Source organism: Phalangium opilio, unplaced genomic scaffold, assembly GCF_054372755.1.
Source record: "Phalangium opilio isolate 3A_F unplaced genomic scaffold, DU_Popi_V2 ptg000017l_1, whole genome shotgun sequence".
In the NCBI taxonomy this organism is placed as follows: domain Eukaryota; kingdom Metazoa; phylum Arthropoda; class Arachnida; order Opiliones; family Phalangiidae; genus Phalangium; species Phalangium opilio.
The window spans coordinates 7,104,566-7,131,783 of record NW_028324151.1 but is presented as its reverse complement, the minus strand read 5'-3'; the positions used below and the strand labels follow the sequence as shown (position 1 = coordinate 7,131,783).

The window sequence follows — 27,218 nt, the reverse complement described above, 5'->3', positions numbered from 1 at the left end:
TTTTGAAATTATTAAAGTGTTGGGATTTCCCCGAATTTCTAAAGAAACCGATAAAATAATGAAATTTGTAGTTTCAATATTACTCCTCCACCCTATGTAAAAATATTTTAGCGCAAAGGTCACCGAGAGATAGGGGAAAGTAATTCATTCACAGGGATGCCATATTGGGCTGGAAAGCCGCCAATTGGGCTTCTTCTTAAACATATTGGCTGGAAATAAACGGGTTGGCTGGAAATTGGGCTTGTCGGGGTTTTTCTTTGGCTTTCTGTACTTAAAATACCGCCAATAGGCGAAGATCATTAAAATGCCCAAAAAACTGACAAATGGTGCTGTCAAACCTTTTGAGCGGCTTATAATTCATGATTAAATAAAATGATTTCATTTTGTTTTGCGTTTTAAAAATGGTTTCAGTATAGAATATGCATTAAAATTTCTAAAAAAAAAAAACTAATTTCAAATTTTCACGATAAATTTTTGGCTTGTTTTTGGGGCTGGATTGTTTAGATCTTAGTCAGTTTTTGGGCTTCTTTTCGAAATATAGATTGGCGGTTTTTGGGGCTTGTTTCCAATTGGATTTTGGCGGGTTGAAGGTTTTCAATCTGGCATCCCTGGAGTTTTCTGACCCCAAATGATTGGTAACGATGGAGAGGACCTAAATTAATTTTAAGTGATTAATTAAGAGTATTTGTGTACAAATGGAACGTTGATTCAAATTTAACTGTTGAAGCGCGGTTTGTTCGTACACGTCCCGCGCTCCGCTGATAACTTTGTAAGTAAGTAAACTGTTTTTCATCTGTGTTTCTGATGGAGGAAGATTCCGAAATGGGTTACAACCAAACGCAAACGCGAGAGCTGTCTCAAGATTGTTACGATTTAGGCCTAGGTGGGCTAGGCTTGGAGGATGGTTGTTCGCGATTTAATTTAGAAAGTTGGTTAAACGAAATGGACGATCACGAAGGACCTTTTGTTTTTCACCGGGTCAATTCCCGCGAAATTATATACCAAGCGCGCAAAAAAAGGCCAAAAATGATTGGAAAATACGTGATGGGTGACGTCTTAGGGGAAGGGTCGTACGGTAAAGTTAAAGAGATACTGGACTCTGAAACATTATGTAGACGCGCGGTTAAAATATTTAAAAAGAAAAAACTTCGAAAGATACCCAATGGAGAACAAAATGTTCAAAGGTAGATAGATAAACAAATTAATTAACCTTATTATCAAATGTGGATGAGAGGGAAAGTATGACAATGAGCCTGTGTTAAAAAACGCGGACATCAAACTGATCAAAGTTTCGCCAATAACTATTTAGTTTACTAGTGACTGATGGACTTGCAAACTCGCGACTGAAACGTCTGAAAGTAGTTCAGACATTTATGCTCCTTGGTTTAACCATAGCCCACTCGATCACGCGAATCACGACGCAAGCTGCTCGCGCTATAGCTAAATTACCGAGATTTGTTTTAAACGTATCTAGTTTTACGCGCTCTTCTATTGCTTCAATAACCTTTCTTAAATCCATATTATACCTTCAAATACCTTTTAAAACATTACCAGCTACTCTGTCGTGACTACAAACACAAATCGAGGAAGTTCTAGCATACACAATAGCAGACGACGGTAACCGCGTAACCGCGAATTAACACAAGACCTATTTTAAGGGAGTGAACAGGCCCAGTATAGCTACGCCAATAAAACGGTCAACTACGGCGAAACTCTGACTCGCGACTCGACTTTTGGCCATTTTCATACTTTTCCTCAGGCTCTCATCCACTTTTGTTATTATTTAAATTTCAATATAACTCGCTAGATAACTCTATTAATTCCAGAGAAATTCAACTATTAAGAAGACTCGATCATCACAATGTTATTAAATTAGTAGATGTACTTTACAATGATGAGAAACAAAAAATGTATATGGTCATGGAATATTGCGTATCAGTTTTACAGGAATTATTAGATAGTGCCGTAGACAAAAAACTACCTATTTGGCAAGCCCATGGGTAAGATTAAGATTGTCAATATATACATCCAGAATCTAAATATTCAGTTAAACAACCTAACTAATTAAAATCTTGAAACATTTAGCTATTTTTTACAGTTATTAGATGGCCTAGAATACTTACATTCGCAAGGAATAATTCACAAAGATATCAAACCCGGCAATCTTTTATTAACAAATTGTGGGATGTTAAAAATATCTGATTTAGGGGTAGCTGAGGTAAAACTCATTACAGGGTTCATACAAACCTGGAAAACGGGATAACCTGGAGAAATCAGGGAAATAAATAGTTGACCAAAACCTCAGGGAAAATTCAGGGAAATTTCGAATTTTTAGTACAATTCAGGGAAATTTGCGTCAAACAGCGGCCGAGTAATTAAGAAAAATGTTCATAAACATACCCTCCATAGGATTAACATTACACTATACTTTGGAGGCGCATAACTCTGGTTCTACTAGAGATACGGGGATGTCCTTTGAGTATGTTATAGTCCTATTTGCCCCCCATCCAACCATACTAAAAACTTATGGCTACGACAAACAACGGCCGAGTAATTAAGCAAAATGTTCAAAAACATACCCTACATAGGATTAACATTACACTATACTTTGGAGGCTCGTAACTCTGGTTATATTAGAGATACGGGGATGTCCTTTGAGTATGTTATAGTCCTATTTGCCCCCCATCCAACCATACTAAAAACTAAGGGCTACGACAAACAACGGCCGAGTAATTAAGCAAAATGTTCAAAAACATACCCTACATAGGATTAACATTACACCCAACTTTGGAGGCTCGTAACTCTGGTTATATTAGAGATACAGGGATGTCCTTTGAGTATGTTATAGTCCTATTTGCCCCCCATCCAACCATACTAAAAACTAAGGGCTATGACAAACAACGGCCGAGTAATTGAGCAAAATGTTCACCCCCTCCATAGGATTAACATTACACTATACTTTGGAGGCGCATAACTCTGGTTATATTAGAGATACGGGGATGTCCTTTGATTATGTAATAGTCCTATTTGCCCCCCTCCCCCCTCCTTTGTTAACATTTGATCTATATACGGGGAAAAACCTGGAAAACTCAGGGAAGTATACGGGGAAAAACCTCCCATAAATCTCATGGAAATTTATTTTCCAAAAGTTGTATGAACCCTGCATTATAAATTCATGTAAATTCTTAATAACTAAATTAAAATTTAAAATTAAAAGGCATTAGGGAGCTTTGCTAAGGATGATATTTGCCATACAAGCCAAGGATCACCCGCTTTTCAACCTCCCGAGATCGCCAATGGTTTGGAAAGTTTTTCTGGGTTTAAAGTTGACATTTGGTCAGCTGGTGTTACCTTGTAAGTATAGATAAGGATTACTAAAGTAGAATGTAAATAAAATTAAACGTTTAATTAAATGCCATATTGTTTTAGATACAATATAGCAACTGGAAAATATCCTTTCGAAGGAGATAACATCTATAAACTATTTGAAAATATTGGGAAAGGAGAATATATTATACCAGTTGAATTAGATGACTTGCTGCAAAATCTCTTAGATGGTACGTTAATGTGTAAAGGGTTATTTATAAAATAGCCTTGAGGTTAAAAATGTTTATGTTTTAAAGGTATGCTTCAAAAAGAGCCTAAAGATAGGTTCACTGTACAACAAATCAGGCAACACGAGTATGAATAATTTAATCTGTTTAGTTTAAATCTTAACAGGGTTCATACAAACCTGGAAAACAGGGAAAAACCTGGAAAAATCAGGGAAATAAATACTTGACAAAAACCTCAGGGAAATTTCGAATTTTTAGTAAAATTCAGGGAAATCGGGGAAATATGCGTCAAACAGGGGCCGTGTAATTGAGCAAAATGTTCGATAACATTCCTTCCATAGGATTAACATTACTCTATACTTTGGAGGCTCGTAACTCTGGTTATATTAGAGATACGGGGATGTCCTTTGAGTATGTTATAGTCCTATTTGCCCCCCATCCAACCATACTAAAAACTTAGGTCTACGACAAACAAGGGCCGTGTAATTGAGCAAAATGTTCAAAAACATACCGCCCTCCATAGGATTAACATTACACTATACTTTGGAGGCTCGTAACTCTGATTCTACTAGAGATACGGGGATGTCCTTTGAGTATGTTATAGTCCAATTTGCCCCCCATCCAACCATACTAAAGACAAACAGGGGCCGAGTAATTTTAAAACATACCCTCCATAGGATTAACATTACACTATACCAGGGAAATTTGTTTTCCAAAAGTTGTATGAACCCTGCTTAAGAAGTTAGTTAGTTCTTGAATTTAATAATGTTCAGTATATGTTTTTCTTTTATATAGTTGGGTGAAAAGAAAACCACCTCGTTTACTAGATTTTGTGGCAATCCCTCCAAGAAATGTTGATGACGAAGACAGATCAATGACTGTCATTCCTTATTTACAAGAATTACATTACGGTTGTAGTGACGGAGATGAAAGCTCAGAGTACATAACAGAACACGATAGACAGGGTGAGTTTCCCCCTTTTTTTTTTTAAGGAAAAGTAAAAGTTTAACAGAACTATTAGTTAAATCATTCCACTTTTTAAGGAAAAGTTTAACAGAACTATTAGTTAAATCATTCCACTTTTTAAGGAAAAGTTTAACAGAACTATTAGTTAAATCATTCCACTTTTTAAGGAAAAGTTTAACAGAACTATTAGTTAAATCATTCCACTTTTTAAGGAAAAGTTTAACAGAACTATTAGTTAAATCATTCCACGTTTTAAGGAAAAGTTTAACAGAACTATTAGTTAAATCATTCCACGTTTTAAGGAAAAGTTTAACAGAACTATTAGTTAAATCATTCCACTTTTTAAGGAAAAGTTTAACAGAACTATTAGTTAATAAATAGTTAAATCATGGTTTCTTTTAGAACAACTTCAAAAAGACGCTGGTAGTGCTGACGAATGTAGCGCGGGAGTACAAAGATCCGGTGAACAAGTTAAGAAACACCATCACAGAAAACCTTTAAGCTGTTTAGGAGTTGGTAAAATGTCCGCTTGTCGACAATCTTGACAAGGAAAATTACGCCATAAATTTTGCCGTGTTCTAGAAAGGTTAATAAAAATATAACCTGCCAAAACGCTGCTGGGTTGATAAAAAAAAAGTGTTTGCTGAATATCTAAATGAAAATTTAAATGCAAAAATAAAAATACGTATTTAAATTTTTTCATGTGCCAGATGAATGGGAGGTAAAACTAAAAAGTAAACAAAAATAAAAACAATATGGTCTACCCTGGTTTTATTTTTAACCCATATTAATTTTTTAGTACCGGTATTTTGTTGGGTTGCGTTTCTTAATTAATTTCTTTTAAATTATTTTATTAAAAATGTGACGTAGTCAGTGGTGTGCGAGTCCCGTTTTTTCGGTTTCGAGCCGAGTCCGAGTATCAAAACTAATTTCTTATCGAGTATCGAGCCGAGTCTCAAAAATACTTTCGAGTATCGAGTATTTAGATAGGTCAAATTTTGGTTCTTTCGAGTAATTATCGAGTCTCAAATATTGACTTGTCGAGTAGTAATTTTGTAAATATCTTGAAAATAACGAAGATGTTCAATTATCTAATATCTAACTAGTTCAAAAAGATTGCTAGTGATCAATTAAACATTGAACAGGTGATTTTCAAAATAAATGCTCATGAACTCATCGTCTGCTTTAGTTATAAGCCTCGGATTCGAGTATTTAAGATGTTAAAAAGCTACTCGAATCTTTCTCGAGTATCTCAAAGTGTTGTTATCGAGTATCGAGTCGAGTACTCGGCTCGATACTCGAACCGAGTACTCGAACTTAACGAGTACTCGCACACCCCTGGACGTAGTTTTTTTTTTTCTTTTCATTTTTTAGTTTTTTGTTTCAATTTCAATTTAATTTCTTTTTTGGAAATAGGGAGGGTGCTAGTTTGAGATAAAGGGTTAATTAATAATCCCTTTTCTTCATTAATTTGCTATTAAAACAATATAATATATAATTTAATGGCAATTGGTCTAGTCAAAAATAAAATAGAAAATACCTTTTTTTAATTTTCAATTGTAATTTAAATTTAATTAAAAAAGTGACTGACAGACAGAGACAGACTTTCCGATGAAAGTCAAAGGTTAAAAATAAATTTAAAATTTTAAACTAACGAGCTAGCGTATTTACTATTTTTGTTTGTAAGAAAACAAAAACACTAAAGGACCCACCTCAAAAGAAGTTAAAAACATGATTAAATTAAGCTGTTGGTTTAATTTAATTTAAATAATAGACCAATTAATCAATTATCTGCTGATTTGCACTTCAAACTCGTTAAAGTTTAAAAAAAGCTAAAGCTAAAGTTAACAATTTATTATTATTTTAACAACGAGATTTAAGAACGCGTATTACTCTTTTTAATTTTGAAAAAACGTCTGGTAAAGTCACTTTAAAAGCTATTAATTAATTATTCTTAAAGGCAAAGTTCAATTAACATAACGTAACACCAGAAGTGAGATGAGACTAGAAGTGAAGGGCTCTAGCATTGGTAATAGATCCTGGCACTAGTGAACAAATTTGAGGATTTTATGCCGCTTCCCACGCGCTAAAACTAGAGAGAGAAAAATTGGTCGAGTTCCAAAAACATTTCCTACCCCCTTCCCCTCAACCTAAAGCCGCGGAACACGGACGCGGCTCCTTGAATCTAGTTCGGCCGTCTACCGCCACGAGCGTCTCACGTTTTGGAGGGAAAATTCAGAAACCGCCACCAGAGGGCCAACCGTTCTTGTGTTATCAAGAATATTCACTTTCGCTGAGTGAAGAATTTGGTTACCTCAATACTTCTGGTCTCATCTCACTTCTGATAATAACTTAAAAGTACGACCTTTTACCGCCATTTTAAGGTATAATGCTATGATAACTGATATTTTCCTATAACCATTTACAAATTAAAATTAATTGGGCCAATTAATTAATATTGCAACTCTGTTCCAAATTAAAAATAAAGCAAAAACATTGCGTTGAAATAGAAATAAAATATAAATATATCAAAAATAAAAACTAAAAAGTCTTCCAGATTTAAGATAATAATAATAATAATAATAAGCACAATACATAAACATAATCCTTGTAATTAGCAAACAATTTTAACCCTTTATGAGAACAATATTGCTTTTAATTTAAAATAACACGACGTCTGACAGAGATTGAATATATAAGGACGCAATATATATATATATATCGTTACGTATACTGAATTTAATTTGGAGCAGAGTTTTGAAGAATTTAACGATGCGATAGATCATTTTTACCAACAACTCCCTAGTCATTCACGTAAGTCGTAAACGCTAATGTAACTAAAAAATAATAATATGCAATGTGTACTGGTAGACCTTGGACCATTATTATAACAAACAAACAAACAAACAGAAAAAAATGATGATTTTACACCATTTTTGGTGCCATAATAGTAGAGACAAATAAATAATATTTGAACAAGAAATTTACCTTTTATTTATTTATTTATGTAGAAATAGGCTTACACGTTTCGGCGCTCATTCCTTTGTATACGAAGTCCCCTTTTTAAATTTATTTGGATGAATCTCTCTAAGAAATGAAGCTTGAATTAAGCACCCTTCATGTATTACATCGGATTACATGAAGAAAAACATGCGCATTAGAGCCGGCCGGCGGGTAATGCTTGAATTGACAAGAAGTTATCCTAGATGGAGCCAGAGTACACATAGAGGTTAGGGGATTCACGTTCATCAGTGGCTCCATCTAGTATTGGTTCTTCTCATTTCTATTATTGCCCCTAACCATTGTGCCCTAGCAACGTGTCTCTCTCTATGTAAAAAAATTTATTTTGCTCAGGCGCGTAGTGCCAATGTGCCTAGTCAGGGATAGATTTAATTTTAGAAGTAGGAATGGAGAACGGTTAGTATTTTCGTCAGTCCGACTCATAGCCCAGTATAGAGCCCTTCCCTCCAACATGTACGTAAGGATAATTTTAAATTACTTATTGGCTCACTTCAACTACGTTTTGATGATGTGGCTGACGGGGACGGCAAAAATTACGTAATTCCATTTTACCTTTGTCGCCATGACCCGCCTCTTCTTTCATACCCCCCCCCGTCCCGTGGAAGGGGGTCCTGGACTTTGACGCGCTCCCATATTAATCTGTTCTCCATTCCTACTTCTAAAATTAAGTCTATCCCTGGCCTAGTATTAGTAGATATGCTATATATATAATTCTATTATCTACGCTGTATAAAAGGAGCTGTTTAACCCCTCTCCTTATTACCCACCCGCTATGCTAAGCTCTATGAGGAAGATCGTCTTTTGTCCCACAGTCCGACCAGCCCCTTTAAATACATTCAGGGATAGATTTAATTTTAGAAGTAGGAATGGAGAACAGAGTAATCTGAGCGTGCGGCAAAGTCCCGGACCCCCTTCCCCGGGACGGGAGGGGGGGAGTATGATAGAAGAGGCGGGTCATAGCGACAGAGGTAAAAAGGAATTACGTATTTTTCGCCGTCTCCGTCAGCAAACGTTATCAAAACGTAGTTTAAGTGAGCCAATAAGATAATTTGAAATTTTCATTACGTGTTGGAGGGAGGGGCTCTATACTAGGCTATGAGTCGGACTGATGTAAATACCAACCGTTCTCCATTCCTGCTTCTAAAATTACATCTATACTTGATACATTTTATTTAAAAATAGCGAGGAAAAATCAACTATTAAAAAAGCCGAATAAGCTCTATAATATTTAACCGTTTAGCAATGAAACTACTATTTTAGTCTTTTAGAACAGAAATAATAATAATAATACTTTCTTCGCTCCTGGCAACAACAAATAGCACTTTGGCGGTAAATTCTAAAATATTACTTACATGTGGGTGACTTCGTCATAAGTGTTACTGGAAAAGAAATTTCGAGCCAGTTGCCCTGAAATTGGTACAGCGAAAAGATTGTACAAAATACATTGACTATAGAGTGGTACGGGGACATGACGTTAATATCGGTAGTCTAAATTGTATGGCCTGAGCTGACGCCTTCCAATATGGTCGCCAAAGCCGAGGTTAGAGATAGGAGGGTGTGACGTCACGAGAAAGTTCGTGGTAGCAGACAGAGTGGTACAGAGAAGGAAGGAACTTTCAACTAAGGGGCCGTGACGCCAATATTGGTAGTCTTATCGTATAGAGAGCTTTCAGTTGGAGGAGCAAGGAGCTGAGTCTCGTGACATAATTTACGCTGCCATATTGGTGGGTTTAAAGCAGGAATGAAGCTGAGACCACCCAATATGGCTACCAGAACAGCGGTAAGATTTGGGAGGGTATGACGTACTACTATCCCATCTGAAAGCTCTCTATGGCCTGAGCTTACGACGTCCAATATGGTCGCCAAAAACGAGATAAAAGATAGGAGGGTGTGACGTCACGAGAAAGTTTGTAGTAGCAGACTGTATGTAACGGCAGTGTACGGAGAGTTATAGAAAATTAATAATTGCGTTTGGGGCTACGAATAATATAAATAACTTACAAGGATTTTTCGGACAATCTTGGGGATCATAGCACAATCCAGCGAAAAATTTCTGTCCATTTGGACAAAAGCAACCCTCTTGACATTTCGAGTTTGTTCGACAAGAACCAGGCGGCAATATTCCTGGGCAAATATTCTGACAGTAGTTGCCACATTTCAAATAAACAGTTCCTTCTTTACAGTCCCCTGAGTTAGTTAAGACAAGTTATTAATGCTATTAATTACTTGAGATAAACAAAATTGTAAAAAAAAATAGTAGTTTAAATTTTTTACTGGGTGGACATAGGTCCTCGTCAATGCACCTATCGTTGAACCAGACTTTATTATCAGGGCAAAAGCAACCAGGTGTACAAGGGTAACTAGATTTCGCTATTTCATCAGAGTTGAAGCAGGTGTAGTTGTAAAAACAACTGAACCAATCCATTCCATTTTTGCAAGCCTCTATAAATTTTCAAGCGGAATATTTTAATATAGGTAAAAATAAACACTCATAAGGTATTTTATAATACCTCTATATTGGTAATCCTCAACTGTTTTAGGTTTCGGTAAACCATATGATTTAATAACGTATAGATGTAGTATACACGCGAGAACTTTCATGAACCCCGTCACAGTCATTTTGAGAAAGGATTTATAACTATAGTTGTTCGTAGCATTCGCTAAACGCGTATCCAAACAATATAATTCCGAATGGAAGTCAGTTTTTCTTGGTACTACTAAGAAAGGTAGGAAGGCAATTCTTTGACGCTTATTTTAGTCTTAAGTTACATTGATACCTAAGGGGATGATGATGTATTTTAAACGGACAATAAAACGGATCAACTTTCTTTGACACGTGGTTATGGTAGTTGCTTAGATACCACGTAGACAATTTTATAATGATATGGATTTCATACCTAGATTCAAGTTTATGTTAATATCATATTGTTTGATAGTTTACCGTTAATTTGAAAACGGGCTACATTTTGAAGTGGAATTATTTTTTAAATTATTTATTGAGATATTAACTAAGTTACCAGGGAATGGTTTCCAGTCTATGTTGACACTAAACACTAAATGGTCCTTATGAAATACCTGCATGTTTATTTAGAAACTGTCTATTTATAACTTTCGAAGTCAGTAAAACGGTGCTTAATTAGAGGTTAATAATAGAACTAAAATGTTACCAGTCTAGAATAGGGTGTTCTTAAAAAAGATAAAGGATACGGCGTCTTACCCTTCTAAAACCTTCCCCTGTGACTATGCAATTTGGTCAAATTCGGCAATTAAGGAATTGTGTGTGACTTTGCATAAAGAACAAACATCTTACTAATATATAAGGACATATGCTTCTAAAATAAAGTTAGTTTTTAGCATTGATAATAATACTTTCTCAGTGAAATACAGTCTGCCGAGAATCCATTAACGGAGCGAGAGTTTTCATTCCCTACCTTGTATACTTTTGCGTTTTCAACGTGTACATTTACATTTTAGATTTATATAAATGCATTGTATTGTCTCTTTTCGAAAGTTTGTTCAAATAACACCTGTGCAAATTATACTATACTATACTCGGGATAACCGCCAGATATAACCACTAGCAAAGGCTGTATACCCCATATTTTAATTCCTTCCTCAAAGTTTTATATAACGTTACTACTTGCGAGTTTAGCGCGTGTACGAAACAAGTTGGTTTGGATAAGTTGCATATTGAGTTATGGCCCGTTCACATTATGCAATTTTAATTACACAAAAACTTGGATTTGAAGTAACGGGGACGAGTAGAAATGGAGAAATATTTGCACGCACCTTTTAGACTACCAACAGTTCATCTTTAACTCGATACCACAACGGAAGATGGGAGGATTAAGCACCCTCGATGTAACAAAGCGGGAAAGACATGGGGGTAAATTTCTGCCTTCCATCTGGCTTTTGTCGCCTGCGCACTAGTCGTTTTGGTTCCAGATTGGGCGTAGAGACGGCCATGGGTCAACCCACTTGTACGTCTCGATACTGGGGGTTGCCTACCTTCATTTTTTATATCTTTAGTCTAGGCCTGAGGTGTAGACTATACTTGTTCACTCCACAATATGTCACCTTTTGTACTGCTCCCTGGAAGCATCTCTCCAATCTAATTGATTAGCTTGTGGCCTCTGGTTTCATTGTAATTGGTCAGTGGTTGCAACAAGTTTTACCACATAGATCTTCCCTTTTTGTTAATCCGAGTCGAATGAAAATGATACTATGCTCTGAAACCATAAAAAAGAAAGAGATAGCAATTGCGCAGCTCAGTAATTTCCATAATTATATTAGTATTATAATCTTTCCTTGACCGACTTACAAGTCTTGTATTAGGAAAGCGTATCACCCTTTGAAAATAGTAAAACACTATTTGAATAATATATGATATGGTTTTATCAGAAAGGTATAATAGAAGAAGGATGACACTCTGTATCCTCTTAATGTGACATGATTCTTCCCAGACTCATCCTTTATGTTTGCTCTCCAGCTCATCAAACTCCAGATGGGCATCGCACCGCGGGGTGAATTTTATAATTGTTTCGTACTAAATTCTCAGCAATCAACCCATAAACCTCGTCTTGACGTGCACTTGGACAAAAATCCACAAGCGCATGCGCCTTGGCAAATAGTTAAGCGCTAATAGAGTAATGATGAGGGATTTATTTATCGCATATATCATTAGGTTTAGAAACCTTGCTCCAAATGTTGGAAAGAATCATGTTACAATTACATAGTTTTGTGGTACACTTCTCTCGAAGAGAAATATTGAATACTTCTGGTTTTATTAATCTGGAGGTAAACTTCCAGCATTTCTGATGTTGGCAAGACACATCTTATCAACAACAATTGTCTTTGATTCGAAATTTCTTGGGCTATGTTGTCAAAGGCCCTGAAACGTTAAGAAAAATAATGCATTTATTAAAATAGTGAGGCATATTCGAATACCACAAGGAAAACATAGAAGCGACACACGGAGTTTTTGTGGTGCCTGGTATTATACTTTTCACTTTATCACTTACCTTTGACTTGACCACGGCCAGGGTCGTGAAATTTACCAGAGTACTCACCCATATCTTTTCACAATGGATAACAACACCCTGTTTTTTCTCGTATAATATTTTGTCTAATGACTGAGCGCATTATGACCAGACGTGACGAAATATGTGACTTAACACAAAACATGGTTGAAGTTGAAAATTAACTGGTGTGAAACTCTCTTCAAATTTTCGGTAAAAGGTAATCATAATAAACGTGCGTGAACAATTATTGTTCTTACATTGTTGGGAATTAAATTAAACCACTTGAACATAATATTCAGCGATTGAAAAATGCATTGCAAGGTTATACGTTTTTGGGTAGAGAACATAACAAACTTTCAAAGAGGAGTGCTCTGACGTTGTATTTTGTTTACATATTTGAAGCAGCATTTATGATTTTGCGTAGCTGGAAGTTAATATAACGCGTGAACATACTGTTCATATACCTTTTCAAGGTCTTGGTAGGTCTACCATCGACGTAATTCATGTACTAGAACAGGTGTTAGGCTATAACGAAAAAACTGATCTATTTGGCAGTTTCGCGCAGTTTTCAGTTCAAACGTGTACGGTGAAGTTTGGTTAGATGATATTATAGTATGACTACACTTTCACTGCAAAAAATGGCAATAAACAAAGCAGGTTACCCCAAATTATCTCCAATATGTAGAAGTCTCAGGAAAGCCAGAAATCGTCATGGCATTAATTATAGGGTTAGAAATAATGATGTTAAATAAGAGATTTTGAACTTTTGTAAAGACACTTCATTCTTATATTATTTTTGCAGGAATTAAAGAAGCAAATATCAGGCAACAGCGTTAAGCCTGACGAAAAAAGTCGACTCGTAAGTGGACAGTTTTCCAATCTCCTTCCGTGTTTTGCATAAGCACTTAGCATAGCATATCGATATTCTGTCAAGTATATTGCACAGTTTGCCTTTTATTAAAGGATCCCCGTTTTGTTTATATTTATTTTTTGTACACAACAATCAAACACTATAGAAAGTAGCTAGACGTACGCGTCAAAAGGGATTAATAGTATAAAATTTAAGAAATTGGCCGAGAAACGTGTATTTAAACGTCTACACAGCTTTAGATGTAAGGTTTTTCAAGTTTGGTACTAAAGAAAAATCATCCATTTCTTTAAATCTTCATTAAAATTAGGATCAACTCGTAGAAGTTCTTGTTAAATTTAAACCTAACGTAATTTAAAAGGCAAAAGTATTTTTGTTGGTTCGTTAGTTTAGAAGGCTGGAGGTATTTGTGGGCGGGGTTTCGCCAAGCCAAAACTGGGGCTGGTACGGAAAGCCAACTTGTAGGGGAACCACGAGACCCGTGGTTTGTTTTAAACTTCCTAATCAGAGCAGTGTTTAAATGAACACACGCGAGAACTGATTTCTGTAATCGAGAAATAATCTTCGAAGGCCTTTTATTTTGGTTTCAATTGTTTCTATATTCTAAAGTTTACAATATACTCGCGCTGGAGCATAGAGCAGAGATGGCCAACAAAAGGCCCCCGGGCCGCATGTGGCCCGCCGAGTTTTGAATTGCAACCAGCCATCAAATCTATCATTAATTGTTTATAGGCCCTCGCTTTATTCAGATATTTCGAAAGCTTTTTCCATAAAAATACACTTCCGGTTTGTCACGTGGGAGAGCTACAACCGCTACATACTTTATATTCTTTGGATTTGGTTTCTTTATCCTTTTCATATATCCCTAGTTTTTCCTTATTATAGTCTCAATAAATTGGGAAGCAATCAGATTTAAACAAAAATAGTGGTTGTTATATTAAATTTTAAACTTGGGGCCTGCGACATAGTTCGAAATTTTTGAATTTGGCCCCTTAATGGAAAACGTTGGCCACCCCTGTCATATAGTGAACAGAAAATATAGGAATATGCCCTAATTTAATACGAAACCACAAATAACTCTTCTTTGAAATACTGCCAATTTTAAATTTGTATTTTTCGTATTTCACTAAACAAGCTCATTAAAATATAAATTAAATAAAACCTTCAGTTATAAGATAAAATTGAAATCCAATAGCTTTTCACATTAGGGACAAAATCACATATACGAGATAGTAGATTAATTTTATCAAATCTTTTAGCACGTGGCTCTTTCGAACTTGGAACATAATTTAGGCAACCTATACTAAGTACCATTGAAAAAACCCTACGTCAGCGATAATGCCAATCAACCGTTAATCTGTTAGCATATGAGTGTAAAACTGTATCGGTTGAAAATATGAATACAGAAATTAGTCGTACGTCAATCCTTGATTTTAAACAATAAAATAAAATGGGGATTTAAAAATGAATCCCTGAAAGAAGGTGAAAATCTATTTTTAAACATAGATAAGTAAACTACGCGCGAAAAATGTTCTTCGAAAAGGTAAGCTTTCAAACGATAAGAGAAACAGAAACTCAGCTTATTCGAGATGAAAATGAGATCTCAAATAAATAAAATTTCGATGAGCGACTAAATTTACTGATGCTGATAGTGATATTAAGGTTCCTTGTAACTTCTTGTAAGATAACGAACGCGTGTGAGGACGATTTAAGATACGACGACTTTGTAATTGAAACCTTTTATATCAAGAACGAATCAATTTTAAGTGGTGTTACGCTGACACCATTGATTCCAATAGTTAAGACAAAATTGCTTACGTTTTAAAAGATTGTTTAAACAATAGCTTGATAAATAATTTACTGTTAACTGCTTCAGCTTAGAGCATGTATTTTCTCGTATCGTGGAGTTTCTTGTATCGTTGCGTGTTAAAATATTTTCTCCAGAAATATATTTAACTCTCACGTTTTGATTGATTATTATTAATATTAATTGTTTATTGTTATTGTTATTGATAATAAAGTGGCTAGACTATAATTTGATTAACAAGGTTTGAAAAAATAGAGGATATTTTATAAACCCATATGGTTTTAGTATAAGCTGTCATTCTTTGTCTTTGACAACTTTAGTTCAAGCCAATCTGACAGCATCTAACAGGTACTCAGAATTCACTGGTTTATGACGGTACAATAGTTTAGTCAGTTTAAGACTTGGAAGGGGCCCCAATTACCATTGCAAAATTTGTTTGAGCTCCATCCAAGCCGACGAAAATAATTCTCATTACTACTTTATCATGTACCTTATGGATCAGTCGTCAACACCGAAACAGTTTTACTCCAAATAAGTGTTTATCTGATCCGTTCCATGCCCTGCACGTGCACACGATCAAATTAATTTTCAATTAATATTTATTTTTATTACTACCTTCCAATAATGAACTATAATAACTCTTTAAGTAAGCATATTTCCAAAAATAATAGGCTCCAGTATCAATACCACCATAAATGTTAATTTATAAAAATTGTTATGTCCATCCAACCCAAGCTTCATCAAGCGTTACTTTCACTGTGTTATGTAAATACAACACGATGAAAGGTTTCAAGGAATTCTGTGTTTAAATCTTGTTTAGTATATTTGATACAGCACATAGATGTTAATGCAAAGGTGGGATGGTCTATGGGAGGTGCTTTATAAATCCAGCCCATTCAGGGTTACGCGCATTGCGTGAAAAACGTTCCTTTCCTCATCAAATCAAGAAAACCGGTTCCAATTTCTATAATATCAAAAAAACGAGATGCTAGGCTATAGTAGCTCTAGGTCTTATCTCGCAACAGACCTCATGTACCAATTTCCTCTTAATTTTCTGTTCCCCCCTTATTGAAAAGAACCGGCATATCTCTTAATAGGTTTTAGATCGAGAATTCGGGCAGTCGGACAAGGCCTCGCTGCTGTTGCTGACGGATTTCGACTTCGACGATATCGACAACAGTGACTCGGAAATAGAGTTCGATCATTTCCGATTGTCCGAACGGATGCAGGAGCTAGAGGTGGACGACGTCGGTGAAGATGTTATACCTTCTTCACCGCGTCCCAAAGAGTCCTTTCTCAGGAGGAATGTATTACTCTTCAAGGGACTCTTTTACGCCTTCATGTCCGGTTTCCTTCTGTCCTTGACATCAGTCACCGTTAAGTTACTGACCGATATAACTCCTGGGGAACTGTCTTGTTTTCGTTTCGTGGCTATTGCGATCTTCATTTTGCCTTTGGTTATTAACGACAGACACAAGATCTGGAACAAAACGTTTTTCTGGCTTTTCGCCGCTAGAGCCGTTTTTGAATCTGGGAGTATTTTTTTCAGGTAAATTGATTAGTTTTCTTGAAATTATTACGCGCTCATGCACATGTAAAAATTCTAGGAAAATTATTCTTGACCTTGAAAATGAGGCGATACGACCATACAAAACTTTAGAGTGTTTTCAGATGTTTTTTCTTCAACAAATGATAGAAATTTAAATTACTATCTTTAACTCGTTTGGTATTGAGACTGTACTTCATGTACACGAGAAGGTTGAAGTGTAAAAGAACAAGCGACGCGTATCTTTTTCGCTTAGTGATTATTTAGAAAAAGTTTTATTTATTTAAACGTTTCGATGCTGAATATTTTAGGATAGATTCGTCAAGGGCAATCATATATTTTATATTTTCGATAATTTTCCCTTAAATTCTTTGCATTTAAGTAGAGTTCTAAGTTAAGAAATTTTTTAAAGTTAAAGTCTAGCCTGAATTTCATCAGTTGGTTCAAAATAATGAATATTTCAGATACAAAACATAGTATTTAGACAATAAGAGCAACTAACTTAGCTTACAGTCTATGAGCATACCAGAATTGCAAGGGGTTCACCAGGGTTTTTGCCCTTACGCCATGTAGAAGACAGCACAATAGTGACCAAAATAAATTATCCCGTAGCTTAACAACAGTTTTGTACAGGAGTGTTGATAAAATGGGGACAATGTTAGCCTAGATTTCATAAACATGAAGTAGAATTCATATATATAGGTTCCTTGCACACGAGTATAGCGCTAATTAAATAAAATGGAACAACGTTCAGAACATTTTCATGAACTCTCGTTATTTTTAAAACAGATACTACTGCGTCCAAACCCTTCCATTGGCCGAAGCCAACGTCATAATCTTCAGCAGTCCAGTCTTCGTAGCCATCTTCGCCCGTATTTTCCTGAAAGAAAAATGCAGTGGCGTCACTATCGTCTCGTTAATCCTCACAATGCTGGGTCTATTACTGGTGGTCAAGTTACCGGCCATGTTAATAGCTGGGGACAACGTAGCGGATCTCAGTGACCCTACACGACTGGCCGGCACACTCTACGGTCTGGCCTCTGTCTTCTTCAACTCCATGTGTTATATCTTCATCAGGAAGATTAGAGACGTCCATCATACCATCATCATCTTCTACTTGGGTTGGATGTCCGGTATTGGAAGCGCTATCATAACGCTATGCGTTGATGGCTTCACCTTCCACGTTAAGTGCAATCACGAAGCCGCCGTCTTGGTGGCTTTGGGAGTTCTCAGTATTCTCGGACAGATGTTCCTAACAAAAGCTCTTCAATTGGAGCAAGCGGGACCTATTTCCATAGTGAGATCCGGTTCGGACATTGTTTTGGCTTTTTTCTGGCAAATTCTGTTCTTCGGCCAACGAGCGGACGCTTACAGTATTTCCGGTGCGGTACTAGTTACTTTAGGTGGCGTTTTGCTTAATTTCCGGAAGTGGTTAATGGGCCAACCTTTGACCTCACCAACCAGACAAAAGTTTAAATTTCTTACTATGTAATGAACCTTTATTTTATTAATTTAGAATAATAATTATATTTATTTTATTATAGTTGTTTTAAAAATGTGTATATTTTGCGTGAAAGGCTAGATTGTAATATAACCTTGAGCACCAAATCCAGTCGTTGAAAGACTATAAACTAGTTTATATGAAATTTTACTCATAAATTATATTTCCCAAAAACTAAATTTAATTAACCTAGTTTAAAATAGGTTAACTTTATTAAAACTTAATAACGTGTTACTTCTCTTCATGATGTATATTAGTCTGATTGCTTTGACTAAATGTATTAAATTAAGTCAATCAATTATTTAAATCAAAATTTAATTTTAAAAATGATCTAATATCTTATTCATAGGTGAATATATTCAATTAGGGTTTAAACATCCTTAAATTAATTTAATGATGGTTCAATACTGACTTAATGACGAAGAATATTCCAATATTTCTGATAATACCATGCCCTGCATTCACATTGAAATCTGATATGTGGAATAAGGTTTATTATCATAATATGTAAAATTATCTATATTTAGAACACAGCGCTCAGTATCAAATTAAACTATACTCTATTACAAGCCCGCTTGATGACGTTAATAAAACTGATGCGTATGAATACGCAATGTTTAATCTCATAAGAAAGAAAGTAGTATTTATCAACTGCACTAGTACTTTAGTATAGTCTTAACCCTGTAATTGTTTTGTACTTGACTACTTGCATAATTACCGTTGTATTGTACTGATAGTGTATCAAAGGTAAATAGAAATTACATAAAGTTAGTCAGAAAAGGGAGTGTATACAACAAGTGATTCACTTTTGTTTATAAACAAGCCATGTACTTAAAAGACTGTAACTGTGAAAACAAGGATAATCAATAGACCAAACATTTTAAAAGATATTTTTCGCGTTTCGAACTTTTAGTAATTTATCTGGCTCTTATTTTCAAATATGGCCACGAATTAAAAATATGTCTTAGTAAGCACATGTAGTACTTAATTTCAACTTCGAAACAAAACTAGTTTGAGTTAAATAGTGGCTCTGGCGGTAACGTGATGAGTTTGCCTAACGAATTTTGCAAATAAATATACAGGGCGATTCTGATAAGTCTGCTATAAATTAAGGGCGATGTTCTTTGGGCAATTTTGAGTCGTAAATGTAACTTCTATCTCCATTTTGCCACAAGAGACACTGTTTTCGAGTTACGATTTAACTGTGTTTTAGGAATGACCCCTTATTAAATTAGAGATCAATGCCTTTCCGTTTCTTAATTAAATTTAAGGGGTCATCCGTAAAATACACTGGACAATCTAAACTCGAAAACAGTGGCCCGGACGACAAAATAGAGATAGAAGTTGCACTTTCGACTCAAAATCGCCAATAGAACATCCTCTTAATTTATGGCCGACTTATCAGAAACACCCTGCATAATACTTAAAGGGTTATGGCACAGTGAAACTGGTGATAAACTATTTTTCTATATGTATAAAGTTTGCTAATTTTAGATAAAACGACATGTAACCAATTCGTTACAAATATATCGATGTAAACTTTTTATTTATTAACTGCTAAAATTAGAACTTAATCTATATACTAAATAAAAATATAAAACTGACCCTTATAGACAAACCCTTTTTTGGATTGGCAACTTCATAGAAGCTACTGGTGTATAGTATCAACTACCAACATCAGTTCTTTATAGTTTATACCATATAATCATGATTCTTCTGTCAAAAACAGATGAAAACCATTTATCCATTTTCTATTTTTTTCTAGACGATATCTTGGCTAACCACAAGTCCTCAAACACATAAAAGCAAGAGAAAACGTGCAGCCTGCGGGGGCGGCCAACAGCCGTTTTGATGATTGATAAAACAATTCCAGCGTTTTCTTTGTTTATGCGAGTATAGTAATTCAGTCCCCAAAAGTACTTTAAAGATCTTTACAAACGGGACCCTATCATTGTCTCAAGAGGAAATAAAATGGCACAGGAAAATCGAAGGTCAAATACGTGTTAGGGTTGCTTAAACGAGTTTCACAAAAGGGGTACTCAAACTCTCTAAACTCTGAAACTGTCATCAGGGATAGATTTAATTTTAGAAGTAGGAATGGAGAACGGTTAGTATTTACTTGAGTCCGACTCATAGCCCAGTATAGAGCCCCTCTCTCCAACACTAACGAAAAGTTTAAATTATCTTATTGGCTAACTGAAACTACGTTTTGATGACGTTGCTGACGGGGACGGCGAAAAATACGTAATTCCTTTTTACTTCTGTCGATATGACCCGCCTCTTCTTTCATATCCCCCCCCGTCCAGGGGAAAGAGGGTGCGGGACTAACGCGCGCCCAGACTACTCTGTTCTCCATTCCTACTTCTAAAATTAAATCTATCCCTGGTCATACATAAATTAATATGGGATATATGGCGTACAATGATTCCAATTAGCTGCATGTATTCCTACGCGGTTTTTGCTATGTTTTTGAAAGTCTCTAAGGTCTAGAAAGTTAATGACTTTTTAAGTGTTTTCAAAATTTATCTATTCAAAAAAAAATTCATAATAATAATAACAATGAGATTATCGATTGTTTTCAAAACTTTTGTCAATGACCTACATAGAATTTTGGAACAGTGAATCCGTGATAAAAGAATTAGTGCTACCAGAAGGGTATAATAGAAGACTGATCACACTCTGCATCCTCTCAATACTTTAGTTATATCAAGAAGTTATATCTAGTATCTCAGAGAGAAGGTATAAATTCGCCAGATTTCCAGCTTTATCTCCAGTCCAAACGTAGGTCCGGAGTCAATCCCCGTCTCTAAATTACAACCAGCATCTCATTGGTTCTTGAAAACTCACGTCAGCGCGACGACGCGAGTGACGAAAATTAGTCATATTTTCCGACTGAGGAGAGGCGAAATAGTCCGGCGCCTCCTTTTACGTCCCCCCTTGTACTATGGCGCGCGATTACAAAGGCATCTTATACCTTCTCTCTGAGATACTGATATAACTTCTTGGTTATATGTAACATGATTCTTCCCAGGCTGACCATTTTTGTTTGCTCTCCTGCATGCTCATCAAACTTCAGACGGGCATCGAACCGTGCTAGGGTGAATTCTGCAACTGATTGGTACTAAATTCTCAGCAATCTACCCACAAACCTTGATTGTCTTGACGTGGAGGGACAAAAACACACAAGCGCATGCTCCTTGGCAAATAATTAAGCAGCGCTAATAGAGTAATGATGAGCGAACTATTTATCGCGTATGTGATTCGGTTTAGTAACCTTGCTTGAAATGTAAAATGATGTTGGGAAAAATCAATTACAATTACCCAGCTTTGAGTTACACATCTCTAGAAGAGAAGTATTATACACTTCTGGTGATACGGAAGATTCGGGAGGCATGTAATGAGAAGTTAAAAGATAGTTCGAATAAGTTCTTAAACGTTAGCAAAGAACGAAATGTAGAGTTTTTAGGCAAAGAAAGAATTAAAAAAGGTAGATCTTCATCACCAGGAAAGAACTGGAAATTGCTTTCAAAAATAAACTTGGAACAGTTAAAAGGAAACGGAAGCAATTAGAAGTTTTCGCCGCACAGAAAGTTAAAACGCCTATATCTCTGTAGAAGTAAGTTCAACCAACTCAACACTCGAGAAAGCAGTTGCGGTGTCAAGATTTTTATCTCGAATAAAACTTCAATTTGTGGTTGATTAACTACACTAATCACTTTCTCCTCAAAAAGAGAAGAAATAAAATTAAATGACAATTCAAAGCGTATACAGGGTGTTTGTGAAAAGTCCATCAATAATGAAAAAACGTATTTATTGGGCCATTGTGAGTCGAAAATGTTCTATGACATTTTGCCGTCCGAGCCACGGTTTTCGAGTTATGATTACAATATTTTAGGGATGACCCCTTAATTAAATTAACGCTGTCTTTCAATTTCTTAATTAAATTCAAGGGGGTCATCCGTAAATTACTCCAATCATAACTTGAAAACAGTGGCCCGGACGGAAAAATGTCATAGAACATTTTCGACTCAAAATGGCCCAATGAATACGCCCTTTCATTATTGATGGACCTTTCACAAACACCCTGTATACAGGGTGTTTCTGATGTGTCTGCATTAAACTAAGGGTGATATTCTTTGGGCGATTTTGAGTCGAAAATGTTACTTCTATCTCCTTTTGCCTCAAAGGACACCATTTTCATGTTAGTATTTTTGTGTTTTAGGGATGACCCTTTAATTAAATTATAATTGTCTTTCAGTTTCTTAATTAAATTAAATAGGGGTCATTCGTTAAAAACACCAATCTTAACTCGAAACGGTGTCCCTAAGGGCAAATGGAGATAGAACATTTTCAACACAAAATAGCCCAAAGAATATCCCCCTTAATTTACGGCAGACTAATCAGAAACACCCTGTCTATACCAGAAGTATATCGTATAGCCCGTGAAATATAGATAGCTTTAATTAGATTGCACCACGTGCTTCACTGCTAGAGTTTGAAGTATGAAAACTTGGATGTTATCTCAAAGTTTCATCAAAGAGAAGCTTTGAAAACATTTCATATTTTGAAACTGAAAGGATATTTAATGAAATAAATTTGGATTTAAGAGAAATGTAGGAATCCTTTTAAAAAGGTTCTAAGTGTCCTTCAGAGGTAGTTTAAGTGTGCGGGCTAAACATCTAAAGTTCAAATGTTAGCTCTTTAGTTTACGAAATTAAGTTTACTTATTTCGTATTTGAATACGGAATTTCAAAAGGTGTATTCATTGATAGTCAAATTTTATGAAGAGATTAACTTCTTAACGAAATCTTTTTTAAACAGTGTGTCTTATCTTTGAAGGGCTCTTGCAAATTGTATAAATGAAGATAAAAACTGAGGTTGACGACTCTAAAGAGATATAACTACAACCAGAAGGGGATAATAGAAGAAGGATGACACTGTATCCTCTAAACAGTGTAGAGAAACCAAGAAATTTCGATTTCAATATACCTTTAATTTTGGTATAAGGAAGTCTTGATAACGCTAAGACTTTATCAAACCGATATAGTAAAGTAAGTAATCTTGAGTTTGGATTAGTTTCGTGGTAGATTAACTATAATTCTTAAGCTACCTTTCCAGGTCAGGTAAACCCAACAATAATCTGATTAAGAAACAATCATGGGCAGCTGCACTCTTTGATGAAAACTTCCTTGAAGGTTACATAAAACAGGACACCGGAAGCAGCATCGGCAAACTTATTAATCTTGAAAAAGACCTAACCCTAACCAGAATGCAGCACACAATAACGTGTACTTGGTGCAAGCCTCTAAGCAATCATTCAGTGCCAAAAAGAGACAAAAATAAAGACTACGGAGCCATAACATCACATGGTTTTTCTCCACAGTTCCAAAGACTGTCAATACAACTGCCAACATACGTTATGGTTCTAGCAAAAGAAACGTTGCTTTTATTCTGTTTTGTTAAGTGGAACTTCAATAACTTATCAAAGCTCTTAATTAGTTTCATTATCAGATATTTACTTCATTGACTTATAGTTTACCATATAAGCATATAAGAAAACGATTATTTATTGAAAACCAGCCAGGGCACCGAAATATTTAAAGTCACCCCGGAGACAAAAGCTTTCAATGGTGTTCTGACCTTTGTAGCCTAGAGGTCGAACAGTGCACCATAAACGTATCAGTCACCTCTGGGCGAAATCTTTCCATTGACACCTCATTTATCAAACCCGCGAGTTACCCTGAAAAGTATTTTCCGTACTATCTAAAGCAAAATTCATCTATAGAGATTATAAGTAAATAGCCGGACAACAACATTCAGGAAAATTACTTGTACAAAATTGTTTCGTCAATACCCCTTAATTGCCACCAATTATTTTACTTCAAGAAGTAGATATCTGATAACATGGGCCATTGTTAAAGACTATGCATGTACACGGTGTTTTTGAAAGGTCTGTTAGAAATTAAGAGTTGTATTCTTTGCACAATTTCAAATTGAAAATGTTTTATGACATTTTGCCGTTCGGGCCACCGTTTCGGAGTTATGATCGAGTGTTTTATGGACGACCCCTTAAAATTAACACAATAAACTAAAAGACAACACTAATTTAATTAAGGGGTCTTCCGTAAAACACTACAAACATAACTCGAAAACGGTGTCCCTTGGGACAAAATATCAGGTATGTTATCGATTGGGCGTGTTATCAAAACAGGATTGTCCAAAACGGCTTTTTCATAAACGCGTTTGCCATTATAGCCATTTCTCGTTTTAGCGCATTTTGATTACAGCGTTTATATCTTGAGCGTACGAAAGTACGCCTTTTCCAAAATATTGTTGTTTATCTTCATTAACTTCCCAAAATAATATGCCTTTTCCAAAAAATTATATTTTATATTTACTTCCGATATAAAATTACTCCTTTTTGCATAATATTGTTCTTTGTCCTATATACTTAATATAATAGAGATTTCCCTCCCTATCAATCACAGTTTGGGCGGAAACAGCAACCGCTGTTTTGGGAAATAGCGCTGTATTGAGAAACGCGGAAACAGAAACCGCGGTTTTGCTTGTACGCGGTTTTGCAAACCGCTGTTTTGGGAACCGCTTTACTCCAAAACGCTCTTTTGAAAACCGCTCAACTACCCGTGAACCAAAATATCATACCACATTTTTGACTCAAAAATCGCCCAAGGAACGACCTATCAGACCTATCAGAAATACCCTGTATAGTTAGAACACAACTTCAGATACTTCGCTATATAACAACACCAATACATTATCGGATTGTCTTTTAGACAATAGTCCATAGAAATAACAACGGATTGGCGATGAATCAACGAAGGCAATCTGAAAACACGCGTAGACAGTATATGCCTAGGTTTTTGATGGATTCGTTCTATTACTTGGCAAAGCCAACGCGGTTATAGGCATTTTAGCAAATCCAATCGTCCGTGAGAATCAGCAAATATACAGTATATATAGATTAGGTATTAATGTATAATCATAGTTTCTAATTAGATCCAAACCGGCTATCGGGAAATTGGCAAACTGACGGGGGTTCAGAACCAATTTGCGTCCAGAACTAATTTACCCTCCGCTTTCGAATAATGAGGTCTACTCCAATGAGTTTTATCTCCCTCACTGCAGGATTAGAAATCGCCGACCGATTGTAAATTTGCTTTATCGCGTACAATTCCAGCAGTTGGTACGTTCAAAAGTTCATGGTAATAAGTCTTCGACATTGACTATGGGTTGCAATCATTTTGAGAAAAAAGACAGAGCTGGGATAATAACTTCTATGTTTCAAATCGAAACATTTGGCCATTATGAGCTAATTAAAATCGCATTTCAAGCCTGCTACATTGTTGTTAGACTATTAGTTAATTAGTCATGTGACGGTTCTTTGATTAAACATTATACTATTTTATCCTTACCCTTTCTTTTAAATATTATGCCGACACAGTAGTGAAGCGGGGGAGATGACGTTTCTATATGTGTCGCTTCTATTTCTTGGTGTGCGGTTAAAATTAACTTATGACACATAGGTACATTGTATGGAGACGCTTGAGCTCGGTTCAAACCAATCGATAGGATTAAAGCATGGTATCTTAAGTAATATAATAAAATAAGTATGACGCTTCCGATTGACGTAAGGCAAAATTTCTCGAGGAAGTTTGTTAACATACAGTAATAGGTCGACATTTTGAGTGAAAACGAGATTAGTAAGCCTTAGCCAACTAAAACCATGTCACCTATAGATCATTTCATCAATTCCTTCGGAGAAGCAAACGCAAAAGGAGAGTCACCATTTTAGGCTATTTCCATCGCTCCAAGAAGCACCGCTAGAAACAGTTCGAGTAGACCATTTCGATGAAACTAAAAGGGAAATACACGGGGGTAAAACTTTACCTTACATCTCGCTTTTTGCCGCCTGCTCTGTAGAAGTTTTGTATCATGAGAGGGCACAGAGGCGGCAATGAATTGCACGTCCCGATACTGTGGGTTTCTTACCCCCTTTTTTACGTCCAAAAGGTCTGTTAGCTAGCTAGTCGCGAACTTGACCTCCGTCTGGCGTTGCTTCTTGGCACTAGGAAAATAACCTAAGGTTTCGGCCTCCCTATTGTGCTTTGTTTTCTCTTCAAGTAGTTAATGAAATCATCTTTAACTCTTATCACACCTTTAATTGAGTGAGTGTCATACTTATTGTTGATATGTTTGTTATGATGGTATCTACAACCGTTTCAGCCTGAGGGTGTATCACAAGGGTTTCCTCGTGCAGATAAGTTGCGGACCGAATATTTTACGTTAAGAAGATTGTGGGTTGTTTCGTTTGCTTCCATGAAATTTTCGTATAGAGTGTTTCTAAAGGTATTGTGTTTGCGGTTTTAGACTTAGAGATCTTAAAACTTAAATCGATAACCTAATTTTGAAGGAGATACTACGAAAGTCACGAAACCTAACTGCAAAATTAGTTTTCTTGTTCTAACGATTCGTTATTCCTAATTTCAATCGATAGAACCAGAAGTAAATGAACCGAAGTTACCGGAGTCCTATTGTTTATTCATTAAGCACAAGTTCCTCACAAACCCCCATATTTCAACCCCGACGATAGTCTCGGTCCTCTACTCTTTCGAGTCACAACAATTTTGAAAACGCCACCAAGCGGCCAATGTTCGAGTAACCGGATTTTCCGGGAATTAGAGTTTTTAAAAATGGCGACTTTTTCCCTCGGAAGATTCTTTTGGGGAGAGGTTCACACTCTTTGAAAAACTTTTCGAGTAGGATAAGAAGACTTTTAACACACTTTTGTCCAATGTCTGACTTTAGAATTTCAATAAATCTTTCCCGACTTGAAGTCACAAATGGTCGATTTATATTTGAAAGGTATTTCAAAAGATCATCCCTAATGTTTTCATCCATTATCGAACGTAAGCC

The 27,218-nt window shown here is 35.9% G+C and overlaps 3 protein-coding genes and 1 long non-coding RNA gene across 5 annotated transcripts; 3 read left to right on the top strand and 1 right to left on the bottom strand.

The window, feature by feature from the left end:
- Positions 1–597: 597 nt before the first annotated feature.
- On the top strand, positions 598–7,503 carry Lkb1 (Lkb1/serine/threonine kinase 11). Its single transcript, XM_089866744.1, has 8 exons — positions 598–1,184; positions 1,827–2,000; positions 2,086–2,218; positions 3,218–3,354; positions 3,430–3,557; positions 3,624–3,681; positions 4,350–4,519; positions 4,923–7,503. The coding sequence occupies exons 1-8, from the start codon at positions 805–807 to the stop codon at positions 5,063–5,065; spliced, it is 1,323 nt and encodes a 440-aa protein (XP_089722870.1). The 5' UTR covers positions 598–804; the 3' UTR covers positions 5,066–7,503.
- On the bottom strand, positions 6,898–14,771 carry LOC149702835 (mucin-5B-like). Of its 2 annotated transcripts, XM_089866748.1 has the most exons (7): positions 11,863–14,771; positions 11,619–11,770; positions 10,052–11,549; positions 9,816–9,983; positions 9,543–9,728; positions 8,894–8,948; positions 6,898–7,607 (listed from the first exon to the last, which is right to left on the bottom strand). In XM_089866748.1, exons 3-7 carry the CDS (start codon positions 10,158–10,160, stop codon positions 7,556–7,558), a joined length of 570 nt encoding a protein of 189 aa, XP_089722874.1. In that variant the 5' UTR covers positions 10,161–11,549; positions 11,619–11,770; positions 11,863–14,771; the 3' UTR covers positions 6,898–7,555. The 2 variants fall into 2 exon arrangements, with proteins under 2 accessions (XP_089722874.1, XP_089722873.1); XM_089866747.1 differs by having other exon boundaries at positions 10,052–11,770.
- A 63-nt stretch (positions 14,772–14,834) lies between these two features.
- Positions 14,835–19,888, top strand: LOC149702834 (solute carrier family 35 member G1-like). Its single transcript, XM_089866746.1, has 3 exons — positions 14,835–14,973; positions 16,335–16,786; positions 17,573–19,888. The coding sequence occupies exons 1-3, from the start codon at positions 14,959–14,961 to the stop codon at positions 18,273–18,275; spliced, it is 1,170 nt and encodes a 389-aa protein (XP_089722872.1). The 5' UTR covers positions 14,835–14,958; the 3' UTR covers positions 18,276–19,888.
- A 695-nt stretch (positions 19,889–20,583) lies between these two features.
- LOC149702833 (uncharacterized) lies at positions 20,584–25,713 on the top strand. Its single transcript, XR_016381859.1, has 3 exons — positions 20,584–21,900; positions 23,124–23,335; positions 23,403–25,713. It is a non-coding gene; the product is annotated as an uncharacterized LOC149702833 (long non-coding RNA).
- The last annotated feature ends 1,505 nt before the right edge of the window (positions 25,714–27,218 follow it).